Raw genomic sequence first — 18,190 nt, 5'->3', positions numbered from 1 at the left:
AGGGAGACAAACTCAAACAAGTTTCTCACCTTGCAACCCATCCCAAGGATCTACCTCGTCTATGGATCCTATACCTAACAATTAGAATGAGAGAAGAGAAGAATGAGCCCTAGATCACATAATTGACCCACGAAAATAGGATTCAATGCTAAAGTAGGAACACAAATGTATCAAGAATACTAAGATGTGAGTTATAAGTATGACCAATGTAAGTTTTATTCGTTTTTGTATCATTTGCAGTATGGATAAGAGGAAGAAACGAAGAGAACATTTTAATGGATAAGATAGGAGAATAAGATTAGAAGTCATATGATTACAACAAGTAAAGTTAAGGAGCCAAGATGAATTACATGGAGTAACAAAGTGGATTTTGACATAACTGTTAAGGTTTAGGAGAAAGCTCAAAAAACCAGAAGAGAGAAACTATCAATAAGAGTAGAAGATGACGATTACAATAAAATTTTGGTAATTTAAACACAAGTAGCGAATAAAGGAAAATAGAAAACAATAAAATCAGGAACCACTTAAGCACTAAACATGTTGTAGGTAGTTCTTTTACATCATGGTTAATGGGCACATAACATGCAGCAATTAAGAAATAAAAGAAAAGAAAAAACTAAAAGCAACCATCGACCAGTAAGTTAGTGGCATCATGTGGAGGTTCGTGCCTTCTTCTAGCCCCATGTTCTGCAACTTCAGACCTCAATTTCAACACACCTCTTTGAGGTCTATGTTGCAGACATCCACTTTGCTACTTGAGTCTTCATTTGTTTTTTAAAAATCCATCATAACAACACCAACAAGTCCACCAACATCGGAGTGTGTCAATTGAAGTCTTTCTGTAGCTTGAGTCAAGCTGCTCATGGGAAATAATGATCTGGTTTACTTTCCATGGAGATAAGTATCACAAACATCTTCCTGTTCAGCTGGTATAGGGAAGTTCTTGTCTAAACTAGCAAATGCCATATGCTTCATAGAATAGAAGTATAATCAACATGGAGGAGCCTTCTATGCCATAATTTGGCATCATTGGTTACACACTTATATGCCTCGTCTTCCACCTTTAACCAATCAAGTGGAAAACATTTGTTTTTCATTTGAACAGACAGTAGCTCAACACGAGAGGAGTCGAAGATTGTACACACTTTCTCTTTGAATAGCAAAGTATAATTTTCTTCAACGAGCTGGCCAACACTCAACAGGTTTTCAGGTTTTGATTAGCTTTAGGTAAATAATGAACATCTGAAATAGACTTAATACCCGAGGGAGTTTGCACTCCAACTGTCCCATGCCCAAGAATTTTGAGATATTCACCATTACCAATCTCCATTTGAGACTTGTAATTATTATTTAAGAAAATAAAATTATTTGTGTTTCTAGTCATATGATTGGAACACGCATTGTTAATAAGCCAAACACTAAAGCTTATTGACCTTTCGAGTTTCTTGGCCATGAATAACACTTTCTTATTTGCCTCATGTTCCTCAGCTACAAGAACTTTTCTTTTCCTTGATCGACTTTAATCTTGCAAACTTTCTCCATGCGACCAAGCTGGTTGCAAGACTTGCATGTAACATTCAGTCTGTACCAGAAAAATGCTCAATATGGTTGCATTTTTTACAATAAGAATAGGGAGGATACTGAGCCTTTTGCTTATCTTGTTTCTTATCACCATTTTTCTTCTTGCTTGCTTGTGCCAATAAAGCATTTCCTACATGGTCTCCCTGTCTCAATGCCCTTCTTTGCTTTTGAGCTTAAGGAGCATTTATGAACTCTGTCACAATCAATGTGGACATATCCTTCTAGGCTTCCAAAGAAGATATCTTAACCTCAAATTTCTCTAGCAAACTTATAAAGAATTTGTTAACTATTCTTCTCTTTGGTAAATTTTTCCTAAGTAATCTCAACTTATTGACTAATTTCAAAATCTTATTTGAGTAGTCTTTCACACTTTCCTCATCCTTCATCTTCAATACTTCGAACTCACCAAGCTGATTTAAGACTTGTATTTGATGGGTCCTATCACTATCATAAAACTCAACCTTCAAACTGTCTCATGCTTCTGTAATAGACTCACAATCCATCATACAAGTAAAAATAGAGTCGGAAACAGTAGAATGAACAATGTCTCCAGCGAAAGTGCATCAAAGTTTGCACCCATTCAAAACACTTTTCATACCTTAGACCCACATATCGTAATTGTTTCTCATCAAAATCATTGCAATTGGCTTAAAAAGTTCAGATTTCTCCATCTCACAGTCAAAATTAGCAAAAACAAAAGGCGAAAATTAAAATAAGGAAGTCAAAATTAGTAAAAACGATTATCTCAAGGAAGTGGTTACATGGAAAATGATGTGGCACTTGATGTATTATAGTGATGTGGTAGATGACATGGCAATTGATCAAAGTGTCAAGGTGACGCGGAAGCTTATGTGTTGGGTGATGTGATAAGCTGACGTGGCAAGCTCATGAAGCAAAGTGTTGTAGTTTGCTAACATGGCAAGATGATCTAACAGCTGATTGTACAAAGGAAACATGCAAGCAAAGCAAACCTAATCAGATCAAAATAAAGGCAACAAGTTTGCTCAACAGCACCGAGCATCTGTTTAATTGGTTGGTACATAATCTCCTGCCTAAAAAGTAAGGTTCGAATCCCTCATTCCCTAATTATAAAAAAAAAAAAAGTTTGCTCAACACGTAGTCAACTGATGAGCTCCAGTAATCGACGATCAACAAATTGACAAAAGATAAGACAGTTAACAGTGACAGTAACGTGAATTGGTAGTTGGAAAGTGATGTGGGTCAAGCAGCGAGATTACACTAGGTAGCATTTGGTATGAAGAAAGTGAGAACACATTCTTTTCAATGTGCCCAATTAATTTACATTATGGTGTTTGTTTCGTAACAAACCACTACAATGTAAAATTGTAATATAATCACATTACAACCAATAGATGTAATATGATTACAGTCCAAAACTAATACAATCAGATTGCATTACATTTTATAATATTATTAAAAATATTTTTACCTTTTAACTTTGTTACTTTGTTAAAAACATTTTACAATGTTATATTTTTTTGTAATACAGATTTCAAGGGATGCCTCTTTGTGACTCTTAGTAGCCATTTTTTATTGGACGGTGGATGATGATTGTTAATAAAATTTATATTATTTAAAAAAAATAAATTAAAATAAAATATATAATATTGGTAATTATATTAAGAAATGTAAATAAAATATATAAGATTATAACAAGAAATAAAAATAAAATATATGACATTAAAAATATATTCAAGAGATGATATTATATAAAAATTAACAACAAAAAAATACAAATATATTAAACTTACATTTTAATAAATAGGAGTAATTTTAGAAATTAACATTACATTCCTAACGAAATACTTGTAAACCAACTATTATAATGTTATCTTCTTTGCATTTTAATCATTATTTTACTTATATATCAAACACTGCAATGCTATCTTTTTTGAAATCACATTACTTATAATTTCATTGTATTATAAAATATCAAACGTCACCTAAATTGCCCTTCAAGTGATGGATGATGACGGTGTAGTGGCAGTGTAGCTAGATGGATGCAGATTGGTTGTGGTTTTGGGTAAAAAAAATGGTACGACTTGGATAGTATGAAGATTGAAAATAAAAAAGACAGAAAATAGCTAGATAGGATGATTTTGTTATCAAATTAAGATAGAGAAATCTTATATTCAGAATTGTGTTTTTGTACAAAGAGAATAAAGTATATATATATATACAAGAGATTCTCAATAATTTATAAGAGAATTAAGTTAATAAAACATAATTATATCATATTGTAATAATATCATAATCCATTGATTTAGCTTATAATATGTATAATTGTTATAATTAGGTTAACAGTGATCAATGCAAGGTTTGGAAAAGAGTAGAAAATCTTGAAAATAAAACGCTCTATGTTAGTTATGGAGCATCTTTCCTGGAAACAGTAACAATTAGAGGAATGAGTAACACCACATCATTCAAGATAACAACTACAAAGTCTACTCTCTGGCGACTGGGTTTTTTATTTGGCGGTTATTCGAGTAAAATTCGTCTTGGCATCAAGGATCTACGACTAAACTATACTTGGATTAAACCCTCGTCTAAATCTGCTGCAAATCAAAAGAATATTGCATGGTGACAAGTATTTGTACTTGTATAGGTAAACCGATTTTCTATTAGCTTTACAGTTTACAAGTTTTTTTCTCTTCTGGCTAGAGCTTCAGTTGTGTTTCTCTTTTCTTCTATTAAGTCCTAGAAAGATTTTGGTCAAAACCTGGCAATCCATAAACTTACCATCTAAGTTTTATGTTGTACTGCACTTCCGATTATGGAATAGTCGACCCACTGTGCTAATCTATCTGTTAAGTCACCATGAAAGCTGATGCGCGCGGTGGACCAAGGCAAATGAATCACAGATACAGAACCAAATCTTAAGTAATAAATTGATACTATACAAAATCTTGATTAAAAAGGATTTAATCCTAATCAGACTTCATTATAAAACTAATCCCAATTAAATTGAAAACTCCCCTTGTCCATTGTTCTCGAAAGAATAAAAGCAAGAAGAGAATGGAAGAAAAGAAAAGCAAACCACCCCAATTGCCGTAGAGTCAGGGTGGGGCAAAACTCTAGTTTAAGTATGGTGATTTTCTGCACCCATTGGTAGAATTAGGATGTAGATATTCTGGCATTACCTTGACCAGAACTCTTGTAAATTTATTGATAGCTTGAAACCTGCAATTATAGCTCAAAGGATCATTTCAACGTTTGATCATGCTTTTCACATTTGTTGCTTCATGAAAATGATTTTCTTCTGGAAAAAACATGTTTGAAAATAATGACATGCAATTTCCTTCTTATTGCTGTAAACGAGATTGGAAGGAAGATCAACAAATCACAAATTTTTTTCTTGGCAAAGAAAATTGTGCAATATAAAGTCATTGAACGAATTTATGACGGTAAAAAGAAGATTCAAGCTCAAGAGACAGAGGTCAAAACTTCCTGTGTGTACGTTTGGAAAGAGAAGGTAATGACAGCATAGCACTAATCACATTTTCAATAATTTATAGATAAAAAATGTTGAAAAATGAAACCTTGATATATAATTTTATATGGACCAAAAAGTTTACCCAATAAAAATCAATATATTAAAAAGAAAGCCCATGTTATGATTGATCTTTTTGCTCCAAAATTCATGTGGTTGGACCACAAATCAACTTTTTATGAGAAGTCTCTACATAAGCTGGAAAATTATGAGAATCAATCAAAGGTCAGTGTTTTTGTTTTTAAGTGAGTAATATTTAAAGCAGATGGGCCATCTTTGAGTTATTAATCGGTTTAGAAGTCTTTCCTCAGTGTTTAGCTTTTCTCCATCATAAAAAGATAAGTCTTTTGAAATGACAATAATGCATTGTATGGAGTCCCAAAACGCAGGTTGCTTATTAAACTACATGACCACATGGTTTTATGTGTCACAATCAAAAGATAAAAGAAAACAAATTTATTCAACTTTTTTATGCCTTGAATCAACACTGCCACTCTGGGGGCTATTAAAGGCTTACTCTTCGTTGTTTTTATTTCTTTTTATACATTTGGTTTATACTAAAAGAAAGCATGTGTTGTTACCCGCCCTAGTTGTTGCAGATCCACTGCTTTGGTCAATTGGGGTAAGCTTACAAAACCGGCTTCATGTTTTGGTGAGAGGGGTAACCCATCCTACTTAAATGAAGTTATAGGTGAACTACCGGATGGGTTAAACTATAAATTCAGATATGCACTACATATATACTTTTAAAGTTGAAGGATTAAGGATTGATGGAAGATTAGTTACTGGGTTAAATTAGTACATACAAGACTGTGTCAATGGTAGTAATAAATGTGTTACCATCTTTTGATTGTTGTCATGGAAAAATGTCTTCACCGATGTTGAGTTCAGTTCCTTAGCAAAAGCATTGGTCCACTGACTAGACCAAAAAATGAAGAAACAGTATAATAATTTGCAGATAGCTACAGGGATTCTGCTTCCTCTGCAGCTTCCAGTATTAAAAGTTTATCATAGCCGCTGAACTAATTGACCATGTCTGGAATAAGAAGCAACGTACGTCCCAAAAAGGATGCCAATCAGCACACGATTCTGCACCAAAAATGGATCTGAATTGTGATGGCTAATCAGGATTGTTATGGTCATGGGGAAGAAGTTCACCCTTTATACATATAAATATATATATATATATATATGGTCATGGGGAAGAAGTTCACCCTTTATACATATAAATATATATATGCGGACCTTAATAATTTTGGTCCATTCAATCACATAGGTAAGACAACAGTTACATCAAATCAAGATTTAAGCATTAAATTGAGATAACAAGTGGGCGGAATTCTATAAAAGCTTTTATGATGTTTGAAAAATGTAGAGTTTGGCAGAAATGGACTGAAAATATTTTGGTTGCTTCTGAACTTGTTGTCCATTGCAGTTGCCTATTTGTGGCCATATATTTAAGTCTAGACCGGTCCAACGACGGGACGTTAATTAATTGAGCCACGGAAATTTATCCACATTCAATCCTGCAGGCTGTGATTTTTACTAGCGCCTATTCGTCTGTCAAATTTGTGTTTGACCAAATTAATTATTTTTTATTAATAAAATTTATTGTCGATGAAAGCTTATGTCAAGGGTAAAGAGAAAGAGTAAAAATTTTAAGATCTCTATGTTGATTTTGTTCTTATTTCATACTTTTTTTATTAGCTTACTTGTAAGTTTATATATATATATATATATATATATATCAATTGTAATTGAAAGTTTAAATTTTAAATGGAATTTTTTGGAAAGAAAATTAACATATTTTAATTGCTAAAACATGTTTTGTTTTTCTTTTTTTACAAGGAAGAGTAAATTAATATTGATTATTGAGATTGGGACCAAGACTATGGATGGATGGATGGATGGAGACATGAAGACCTAATGGGACATATCATCAATATGTGTAGCCATTCAATTCAATGAACATGCCTAATTGTGCACTCCCAACTTTACCCAATAGCAAAATCTCTAATAAACTTGAGTAAATGATAAAGAGGATCATATATATATAGGACCACTGCCACCAATATTTGTTGCAGTAACATGTTTTTCTTCTTTACTAAGGTAAAGTTTTATCGAAATTTCATTTTATTTTTATCATTTGAGTTAAATTCACGTACGTCACGCCAACTTTACATTCAGCCTATAGTATGAATTCCTCCCATCAAACACCAGTGAAATGGACTGCACCATACCAATAACTCCCTCCCATCCCTTCTTTTCATCCTTTTGGCCTTTGATTTGTTACTTATTTTATTGGAATTATATGCCCACCACAGGCACGATCATATAGAACTTTTACTAAGATATTTGCATGTCAATACATAATGATTAGAGATGTGTGTATATATATATATATACCTCTACTAAACATGATTTGGACTTTGTTTTTGTATAATTTTCCTTTTAATTTTACGAGCCGTATTTGATGATGTTATGCAAAATAAAATACTGTAGTATAGTATATAGTAATAGTACCATCATACTATAATTATAGAGAGGTCCAATCTCATTAACTGCAGAAAAATAAATCAGCATATAAAATATGATGGATGGAAAAATAGTATTTAATTGAGGCGTCCACATTGGCAAATGACAATGGCAGCCCTAAGACTTTGCCTATAAGATTTGAAAAATGATAATATTAAAAATAATAAAAACTATAGCCTATCATTTTCAATGCAAAATTGTATGTCATTACTTGAGCAGACTTTGGATTCTTTCGAGTGTGGAAAGAAGAGACCAAGTTAAGGCCTAGCTAGTTTGATGGTCCTGTTAGGAAGGCTCTCTCCTTTTGCCTGATTAGTTTATGATGGAAAGTTCTCTCAGCTAATCAAGCAACAGGAGTTATAGAAAACAGATGGATGATTGAAATTAGACGGCCTGTGTTTTGACTTCTGTTTTATCTCTCTCTATATTAGCATCTTCCCTCAGTCCCCCAAACAAATTGAAGTCTTCTTTTGGAACAAAAGCTAGCTAGGCAGCCTCCCTCACAACCATCACCACCATAACTTTGAAAGAAACCTCTTGTTGTTAGTTGAAGGAGCTCGTTTTTCAGTATTCAAACAAGTTAATTAAGAGTGAGAGACAGAGAGATAAAAGATATGGGAAGGGCTCCTTGCTGTGATAAGGCTAATGTGAAGAAAGGTCCCTGGTCGCCTGAAGAAGATGCAAAGTTAAAGGAGTACATAGAGAAACAGGGAACTGGAGGGAACTGGATTGCTCTCCCACCAAAAGCTGGTAATATATAAGAACACTTTTTCAGTTTTTCTTTTCCTCCTTTTTCTTCCTCTTTTTCAGTTTTTCTTTTCCTCCTTTTTCTTCTTGGTGAGTGTGAAGTAGCATGTAAAGGGTCCTTTCAATAGTTCTTGTTGGTGATCTTGAATGCGTTTGGTTTGTATTAGGTCTTAAGAGATGTGGGAAAAGTTGCAGATTAAGATGGCTTAACTATCTCAGGCCTAATATTAAACATGGAGAATTCTCTGATGATGAAGATAGGATAATCTGCACTCTCTATGCAAGCATTGGTAGCAGGTATGTTAATCATCCTGTCTTTTCCAAATAAAATGTCTATTTGTCATATCATACCTTTTAAACTTGATCTGGGTCTCCATAAGTTTTTGTTTCAGAATCTTCTCCCAAGATTTTTGTTTCCTGAGAAATTAACCAAGCATGAAAAGACTTCTTTTTCCCTTTGCCCTTTCAAGAATAAACTTAATTTAATATTCCAAGAATATGCTAATTTTAGATCATATTTTCTGATTCTGCCCTTTTGCATGCCGTGTTTAGTTTCTCAAGAGTGTGGAGGTAGAGTTTCAAAAACAGCTCACTTAAATTTCTTCTAATGGAACTTACTCCCATCACAAACTACTACAGGTGGTCAATTATAGCAGCTCAGTTGCCAGGCAGGACTGATAATGATATCAAGAACTACTGGAACACAAAGCTCAAGAAGAAACTTTTTGGCATGGCTCCCCAATCTCATAGAAAACCTCATCACGTTCACCATGCTAGCTTCTCATCTCTTCTTCAATCATCTTCAACTTCCTCCCCATCTCCATCACCTCCTTTGTCATCACCATCGTCAACGTTACTATACAATTGCAGCAACAACACCTACAACACGCCAGCTAGATCTTTTAGATGCTTTGAAGTATCATATTCCTCAAATTTTTCAAACAGCCGTGCTTCTTGTGTAACTGCTGCATCCGTACTTCAACCGCGGGAGAGTTTACTGGGTCCTACACAGCATTACCAACTACAGGATGGCCTCCAAATGTTTGGAGGTGAAGCTAGTTGTAGTTCTTCTGATGGGTCTTGCAGCAACCAAATCAGCCAAAACAAAGAATTAGAGTATGAATATGGCGGTGCGAGGGGCAGCAATGGTGCAAATAACGGTGAACAAATGGGCATGCACAGTTATTTCTGCAATGAAGCTGATGAAAGCCAAACGCTCATGGCATCAAATGGAGGTTGTGCTAACGGATGGTCTGAGAAGTCGTCAAATGGATTGTGGGGTGAAACAGTACCATTAGATTACGGGCTTGAGGAAATTAAGCAGCTAATTTGCACTAGTAGCTGTAGCAGCTTTATTTTTGATGAAAACAAGGCAGAAGAAAAAGTTATGTACTATTGATCTGACTATGACTGTGTGTAAAATCAGATGGATTTGAAGGGTGAGGGGAGGGAATGGGTTCAAGATTTCAGATTTAGACTTGAGTTATGTGCTTTGGGGGTGGATTTCTGATGGAAACAGTTTTTTGACAGTACATGGTGAAAAAGTTTCCTCTGTGCTTTTCTTTTCGGGAAATGATGTATGTGCTGCTATAGGCTAGAGTATTTTTACCGCAACAACTCAGAAATAATTGTTTAATTGTCATCAAACCAGAGAAGCTATCATCTTTTTCAAGGACCAAAACTTGAAAACTAAGCGTTCAACTTGTTTAATCCAATTTTTTTATCAATTTCCTATTTCTAAAATGTTTTCTTTTAAATGAATTCTCATTGATTAACTTTGAATCTAGTCAAACCCAAGGTCGACGGTCTTTGTATATATCTTTGTGGATTTTATCCCTCAAGATTTAAAAATGACTTGATGTTAATCCTAATCTAAGTCTTCTTAAACAAGTCTGAAGATTATCTATATATATATAGAGAGAGAGAGAGAGAGAGTGCAATATAATTTAATATTCTATGAAATATTGTAGGCTGATTAAGCCAAAAGTGATGTATAGTTTATATTTTTGCCTCCAATTAGTTAAAATAGGAGGGGATGGTACACGTTCTATTATATTACATGTTATTGATCTTCATTGATTAATGCATGATTTTTGGAGGATTGAAGAGTAAAACAGATGAATTTATTTCATCACATTTATTATTTTTGCAGTGAGCAAAACATGCTGCTGCAAATTTTGGAGTTTCAATGGTTGACGATCGGCACCATGACAGATGTGAGGCAGGTTTCAATTATTGAGTACCCAATTGATTAGGATTGGTGCGGTATGGAGAGGCAAAAAGCTTGATTAGAAAATGAGGGAAATGATAAACAAATCCAACTTGGGGGAACTGAGATATAACAAAAGGAGAAAATTCAAGGTCATTTGTGTAATGCAAAGTGGCAGAGAATCCTCATGGGGAAGCAGTCCAAGGAGCTACAAAATCATATGATCTCAGGATAATGATGCCTTGGGTTTATCAATTTGATTGGCTAATGGGTTTAGCTGTTTTGTTTATCTCCCATGAGAAACAGAGAAAAGCAAAATATTATTGAAAAAGATGAATCCATTGACCTTTTCACCATTTTGTTTTCTTGTGCCATCTTTGGTTAGATTTAATGGGTTTTGCCAGCTATAGGCATTATTTATTAACATCAAAAATCTACAAATGGGGTTTTAAAGATATGGGGAAAGAGTTTCTGGGAATGTCTTTTCTAGTGGGGTGTAAAAGGTCAAAAGGTGTTGCACCTACTGATCATCCATGAGATTTTAATCTATCTTTGTGGAAATTATAAGATTCAACCACATTAAGTTATTCATTTGCTTCTGGATGTTTGTTAGTGAGTTAGCATCAATTTCCAGGCTCCTACTTAAATCACCATACTTAAGTTATAGCTTATTTAATTCTCTTTATAAAGCTTAATTAATCATCCATCTTGTACCAGACCTTCAAGAGCTTCATGGTAGCTGATCATGCAAGTAATTATTAAATAAAAAATGTCCTCATTAATTTGTTAAAAGAACTAGCGTTAGGAAGAGTCTAAATATGCAAACATAAGCTCTTATCTTTTTGCATGAGCCATGAACCACACCCAAATAAAGAAAAGCTTAATCAGAGCTTGATCCTTTCATAAAAAGTTGATAACTCAAATAGTTTATAAGCACCAATATCCAAGCAAATAACTTGACATAAAACATCCAATCACACTGTTTTTTGGGGGGCAATAATCATATCTTGTTGATGTGTCACAAGACAACTTTTCATGTAATAACCTTTCTAATCTCCAAATTGTCCCAACATAATAAGCATGTCTATGCAGGTTATTTAATCTTTTTCTAGTGCATTATCACAAGACATCAAAGTAAAAGACATACAGAGAGGAAGTGTAGACACTAGATTAAAAAGACAATGAACAAAAAATGATGGAAAGAAAGGGAGAGAGGTACGACTGGCAGGGTGCGGACGCACCCTGCCAGGCACCTCTCTCACCTGCCAGACGCGAAAAATTCGCGTCTGGCAGGTTAGTGGAACTTGCCCCTGGGTGCCCAGGGACAAGGCAGTACTGGAGCGCCCCCTCCAAAGCCCAGAAATCGGGTATAAATGGGAGGGGGAGAACCTGCAGCAGGGAGGCAGCTTTCAAAAACAATGGAGAGCAACCAAGGAGCAGAAAAATAGAAGAGGAAGGAGAGCTGGGCAGAAAAATAGAGAAGAGAGGGAGAGGTGTTCTGCTGCCGGCGCAAGAAGAAGGAGGATCGAACGGAGGAAGAGAGAGAGGAGCGGCGGCTGGCGCGGCACCAGAGAGAGAGGAGCGGCGGCTGGCGCGGCACCAGAGAGAAAGGGAGCAGCAGCAGCGAAGATCTGGCGCGAGGGGAAGGAGCACCGAACGGAGGAAGAGAGAGTGGAGCGGCGGCTGGCGCGGCACCAGAGAGGGAGGAGCGACGGCTGGCGCGGCACCAGATCTGCAAGTGACGCAGTGCCGGCGACAGTGAAAAATAGAGAAGGAGAAAGGGAGAAGAATGGTGCGTGAAGAAAGAGGGAGGGTCCAAAGATTTAAAATGGCACCGTTTTGACTCACCCCAAGACCCCTTTTGATTACAAAACGACACTGTTTCGGTGTTGGAGGGTGTGGCTATTCATAACAAGGTAAATTTTTCATTTTTATTATAGATATATTGGCTTGATTTTGTGGTGCTAAGTTTGACTTAAAATATATATATGTATATATAAAATAAAAAAAAGGAAGCTAATTGGTTTCGTTAGAGTATTAATTTAGCTAAAAAACATATAATATTTAGCGGATTGTTTGTTTTAAAATATATATATATAAATATGGGAAAAGATGAAATGTGGAACATATTTATGAGATTCATAGTCATGAAAATTTATATAGAGATAATAAGAGTGAAAATAAATTAGGGAGAACTAGAATTAAAATATGATGAAACAAAAATGTGGAAAAATCAAATTAGGTAAAAAGGTAGTTCTATATAAACGGAGAAAGAACAAAATAGAAGGAGATAAAGAACTATTTAATATAGATAAAGAATCATTTAACTTAGTGCCGATGATGGGATAATCGATCGGGATGCGAGAAGTCGCAATCCCGGGCCGATATTCCTTAGGTTCAGAATCCGAATCAAGGCTCCACCAGTACGATGGGAGGGCCTCGATTTCAAGGTTCCGAAATTCTTAATAAATGAAAAGTTTGACTATATCAAAAAATTACTTGATAAAAATAATAAATAAATAATTAAAAATAAATAAATAATAAATAATAATAATTCAAACATATAATAAATAATAAATTTGAAAATATAATATACATGACATTAAATAAATGAAAATAAATAAATATATAATAGTAAAAAAAGAACTAATTTAAAATTAAATATTGAGCATTAAGTGGCATAAACTATAAGAAATGTAAAGATAAAAAAAAAAATAATAATAATAATAAATATATATATATAAAATAAGATCTTAAGCATTAGGTTTGAATAAAAATCGCTTATGAAAAATATAATAATAATAAAAATATAAAAATACATAAAAATAGTACGATAAAAAAAATATATAATTTTTACTCACTAAAATAACATAGAATTATAAACAATTTGTCTAACTATAAGTGAAAAACAAAGAACTTAGAACAAAAAATGTAAAGTATAAAAATAATAATAATAATAATAATTAGAAATAATAATAGGAAATATGATAATAAAATAAAAATAATTAATAACAACAAAAAATATAGATAATTGCATTAGCATAGCATATACGTATTGCATCATACATATCATTGCACATAAATATTTCTGTTTTCGAGTCTAAGCCCCGATGATGGGATCTTTCGGGGATCCTGCGAAGGCGGGTATTTCTCGAAAAGTTTCTTAGGTGAAAAGATGTCCTCGGGTCCCACCAGTATGATGGGAGGGCTCGAGAATCATCTTTAATAAAAGGCTTTTGCCCGAATTAGGTTCATTATGCACAAAAATATTATTTTAAAAAGAAAACGTACGATGACCCCGATGACGGGAATTATTCGTCGAATTTGCGAAGGCGAGTTTCTCGGATAATTCCTTAGGTGAGAGAATATCCCGAGTCCCACCAGCATGATGGGCGGATTCGGAAAATATCCTCGATAAAAGGTTATTTGTCCGGCATTTTTATCTCACGCCATGCATTTCATCTCACCACCCATTTGCATTCCATTTTAGGTTAAATAGGAGATAAAATAAAAAATAATAATTAAGGAAATCTAGTGAAATTAAAAATTAAAGCCCAATAGGATAATCTAAAAATGGTACCGTTCATGGAACGGGCGTCCGAGGGGTGCTAATCCTTCCCCGGGCATAACCGTACTCCCGAACCTAGATCCAGAAAATTGTAGACCGGTTTAAGGTTCTTTTCGGTGGGCTTAAAATTAATTTAAGTTTGCATCGATTAGAATCGAGTCAATAGGTGGCCAATCACACCTAGTAAAAAAAAGATTGGTGGCGACTCCTAGTTGAATTTTTAGTGAGTTTTCACAGGTCACGTCTAGCGATCGGGTTCCCGGACACGCACGTTACGACAGCTGGCGACTCCACTGGGGACTAGAGAGTCGAGCCATAAAAAATAATAATAGGTTATCCAAGGCTTTAAATAATTCACTGTTTTCTTAATATTAATGATTTGTACTGCATACTTTGTTTGGTACATTAGTTTATTTCGCATTTATTACTTTATTACTTCTAATACTTGTGGGGATTTAAGGTAGAGGGATGTGAGATTGTTACTTTGAACTCATGATTTCCTTCACACACACAGCACGTTCTACCTTCATGCATAAACCCTCCACCCGGGTTATGTCCTTTTTAGGAGGGAGTTTAGTAGCTACGCTCTCGTGAGGTGATAACCTCCGCACGGGCTAGTGAAGACTCCCACTCAAATCGAACCTAGTCCGTTTGAAGCCTGTAATGGGTGAGGACCGGGGTGCCTTACTAGTCCGCGTGGACGACAGTGAGGAACGATTTGGGAACCTTAGCTCTGTTTATAAACCCCGCTCAGCATATAGAGTACCGAGAGCAGCTTAACCTTAGAAAGAGCCATACCCGTGAGAACATACCTTATAAATAGGTACACATGAAGGAATTTCTTCCACTCCCTCCATTTTAAATTATGCCCCGAGATAATAAAGTATCGTGGAGTAGACAATAATACCCATGATATTGCTTGTTATTCTCTTATTATTTTTAACACCACATTATTTCTTTTTACCATACTAACTTAAGTTTATTTTGCTTGTCATGCGCATGTTACATGTTCATTTGCATACATCGTAATTGCATATAGGAGGAATATTGGCTACACAACATTCAACCTAAGAGATCCCAGTTATATCCATGGCATCGTCATCAGCCGGCCCGCTCAACATATACAGAAATGACTATGAGATAGAGTTACAGATGAGGCAGACTCAACAGGAAAAAGGAGACTGTTTGACCCAAGGATATATCTCAAATTTACCCGAGAGAGTTCACTTGGATCTTCAGCAGAATGACCTCACAGAGATGGTAGGAATTTGGGAACAATGGAGACGTGCTCACCGAGACGATTTTCAGAACAAGTATGGACACATTGCATGGCTCCTATATGTACCAGTCGATGACCAGATGCTCCGAGCCATTGTCCAGTTTTGGGATCCCTCATATCGTTGCTTTGTCTTTAACAAGGTGGACATGACCCCTACCATAGAAGAATACTCCTCTCTGCTCCGGATAGACCATATGCAGCCTGACAAGATCTATTGGAGGGCCCAGAAGACGGGACACCGACGAAAGTTGGCCAAGTTATTAGGAATGACTACGGTGGAAGTGGATCAGCATTTGAAGAAGAAAGGAGACACAGAATGCCTTCCGTGGAGTTTCTTGAACGGATATATTAAAAAACACATGGAGGATGAACAAGGTCTCTTGGCTTTTGCGATGGCGATTTACGGCTTAGTGGTCTTCCCAAAGGTTCTAGGTCATGTGGAGGTGTCAGTCATAGACTTCTTTGATCAGGTGACAAGGAGCATCAACCCGGCCCCGTCCATCTTAGCTGAAACCTTCAGATCCTTGAATTTCTGTCGACGCAAAGGTGAGGGACGGTTCATCGGATGTGCTCAACTCCTAACCATATGGATCAAAAGCCATTTCGAATGCAAAGAGAGCAAATTTCGAAAGCTTTATCTGTCTGCGAGTTGTCCTATCCTTGAGTTCTGCGAAAGTGAATGGCCTGACTACAAAAGGAAAGAAGAGTGGGTCACAAGGCTCCGGAGGTTAATGAGCATTGAAGTGACTTGGAGAGCTCCATGGATGCCACGAATGCAAGTAATGTATAAATGTGGGGATAAGCCGTGGGTACCACTGATGGGACCTTGGGGAGCCATCAGCTATGCCCCAATAATGGTGCGGAGACAGTTCGGATCTGAGCAATTCGTGCCCATGACTCACCAGCTCGACCAGTTAGAGTTTACATATGGAGAGCCAGAAACGCTAAAGAGAATTGAGGAAATTGCTCAAGACTGGAAGAAAACTTGCCGAGTAGATCAGGGAAGGGTTACTGATGAAGTCACCACAGGATATCATACTTGGCATGACCAAAGGGTGAAAAATGTCATACATCCCCCGAAGAACCCATCCAAACATCCCGTAAACCCAGAACCTCAAGACGTCCTGTTGGAGAGTGAGTTAACGAGGAAAAGACTTGAAAAGGAGATGATGAATATGAAGCGTAGGCGTGAGGATGAGCTAGAAGAAGTGAAGAAAGAAACTGCAAGAAAGGTACGGGTGGCTTTGAAAGAGCGGGATGAGTGGCAAAGCAAGTTTGAGGAAGCGAGCGTGGCAAATTCTTCTCTGTTAGCCCGAATACAAGAACTCCAAAGTGCCAACAACGCTTTGCAGCACGAGGTACAAAGGAAAGAACAAACCATCCAAGAGTTGAAAAATGACTGCGACATGTTGGAAACTGCCATGGAGGGCTATAAGGCACAGTATGAAGCAGTAAGGCAAGAATATTTCCAAATGAGGGAAAGAAACAATTCATGCGCACAAAGCCTTCAAAGGAAAGAAGCTGAAATGCAATGGATACTGAGGCAGATGAGAGAAGTGGCATTTAGAGCTCGAGTAATGGCAGACAAGACTGAAGAACTCAGGCGGGAGATCCTTCCCAAGGATGAATTGAGTGAGCGGTTGATCAGTCACCTCAAGATGGTTAGGGACCAATATGACAAAGTCGGTTTTTCTTTTTGATAGTTATGAATGGTTTTAGACAATGATGTAATTGGATATTTAAGTTTTATGGATGCGGATTTTCTTATGGTAAATGTTGGATGGCCAATATTTTTTCTATTCAAATACATTTCATTTGCATCATAATGCATGATTCAGACAAAAATAATAAATAATAATGCACTCAATATAAAATTCTAACTTATTCCTTGAACTAATAGAACAAAATTCCAGAAAAACAAATTCTCCACAGATACAATACAAGAGCCCGTTCTAAGATCATGGGGGACGAGCATTCAGAGAGGATGGATAAGATTGAGAAGAAGCAAGAAGAAATCATGGGTCAGTTATCAAAAATTTTGGAGTTAATATCTACAGATAAAGGAAAGAAAGTGGCGGGGAGTTTTGGTACACCAGAAGCCGTTCAACAGACAGAAACCAATACAGACCCCGTGTATCCACCAGGATTTACACCTCCACCTGCAAGGAATGCTTCTATTCCCATGCCATCCATGGGTCAATATCCATTTTTTGGGATGCCAATAGGACCACCACCGACTTATGCTCAACAAAGGCCAATTGGAGGGGCAAGTCCTTCAGATCCCATCTCTGTGCCTGATTTGGATGATCCAAAGGAACAAGAGAAGCTCAAATGTGGATCCGTTGAATCGAAAGATAATCCCGATACTCATCAAAAATTTGACCTTTTTGAGGAAAGACTGCGCATGGTAGAAGGAATGGGAATGTATTGTTCTATGGATGCAATTGAGCTTTGTCTGGTTCCAGATGTGGTTATACCCCCAAAGTTCAAAGTTCCAGACTTTGAGAAGTATGATGGAACCAAGTGTCCGGTCACACATATCACCATGTATTGTAGAAGAATGGCCGCATATGCTCATGATGACAAACTCTTGATACATTGCTTCCAAGATAGCCTTACTGGTGCTGCAGCAAAATGGTACGTCCAACTGGACCGCAATCGAATCCACACGTGGAAAGACCTTGCTCGGGCGTTTGTAGCTCAGTATAAGCACGTTACAGATATGGCTCCAGATCGCCTTTCTTTACAAAACATGGAGAA

At 36.2% G+C, this 18,190-nt stretch overlaps 1 protein-coding gene across 1 annotated transcript; it reads left to right on the top strand.

The window, feature by feature from the left end:
- Nucleotides 1–8,097: 8,097 nt before the first annotated feature.
- RAX2 (Duplicated homeodomain-like superfamily protein) lies at nt 8,098–9,928 on the top strand. The gene is made up of 3 exons (XM_007027365.3): nt 8,098–8,377; nt 8,542–8,671; nt 9,014–9,928. Exons 1-3 carry the CDS (start codon nt 8,242–8,244, stop codon nt 9,771–9,773), a joined length of 1,026 nt encoding a protein of 341 aa, XP_007027427.2. The 5' UTR covers nt 8,098–8,241; the 3' UTR covers nt 9,774–9,928.
- The last annotated feature ends 8,262 nt before the right edge of the window (nt 9,929–18,190 follow it).

The sequence above is a fragment of the Theobroma cacao genome, chromosome 5, assembly GCF_053813885.1.
Source record: "Theobroma cacao isolate CCN51 chromosome 5, ASM5381388v1, whole genome shotgun sequence".
In the NCBI taxonomy this organism is placed as follows: domain Eukaryota; kingdom Viridiplantae; phylum Streptophyta; class Magnoliopsida; order Malvales; family Malvaceae; genus Theobroma; species Theobroma cacao.
The sequence above is the reverse complement of the archived record's forward strand: the minus strand, read 5'-3'. Positions and strand labels throughout refer to the sequence as shown.

What these genes read in the sequence shown, in the direction of transcription:
- RAX2 (XM_007027365.3), top strand. Translation starts at nt 8,242, where the DNA reads ATGGGAAGGGCTCCTTGCTGTGATAAGGCTAATGTGAAGAAAGGTCCC. An exon ending in TGCTCTCCCACCAAAAGCTG is followed by an intron (nt 8,378 to 8,541) that starts GTAATATATAAG and finishes GGTTTGTATTAG; the next exon opens with GTCTTAAGAGATGTGGGAAA. An exon ending in TATGCAAGCATTGGTAGCAG is followed by an intron (nt 8,672 to 9,013) that starts GTATGTTAATCA and finishes AAACTACTACAG; the next exon opens with GTGGTCAATTATAGCAGCTC.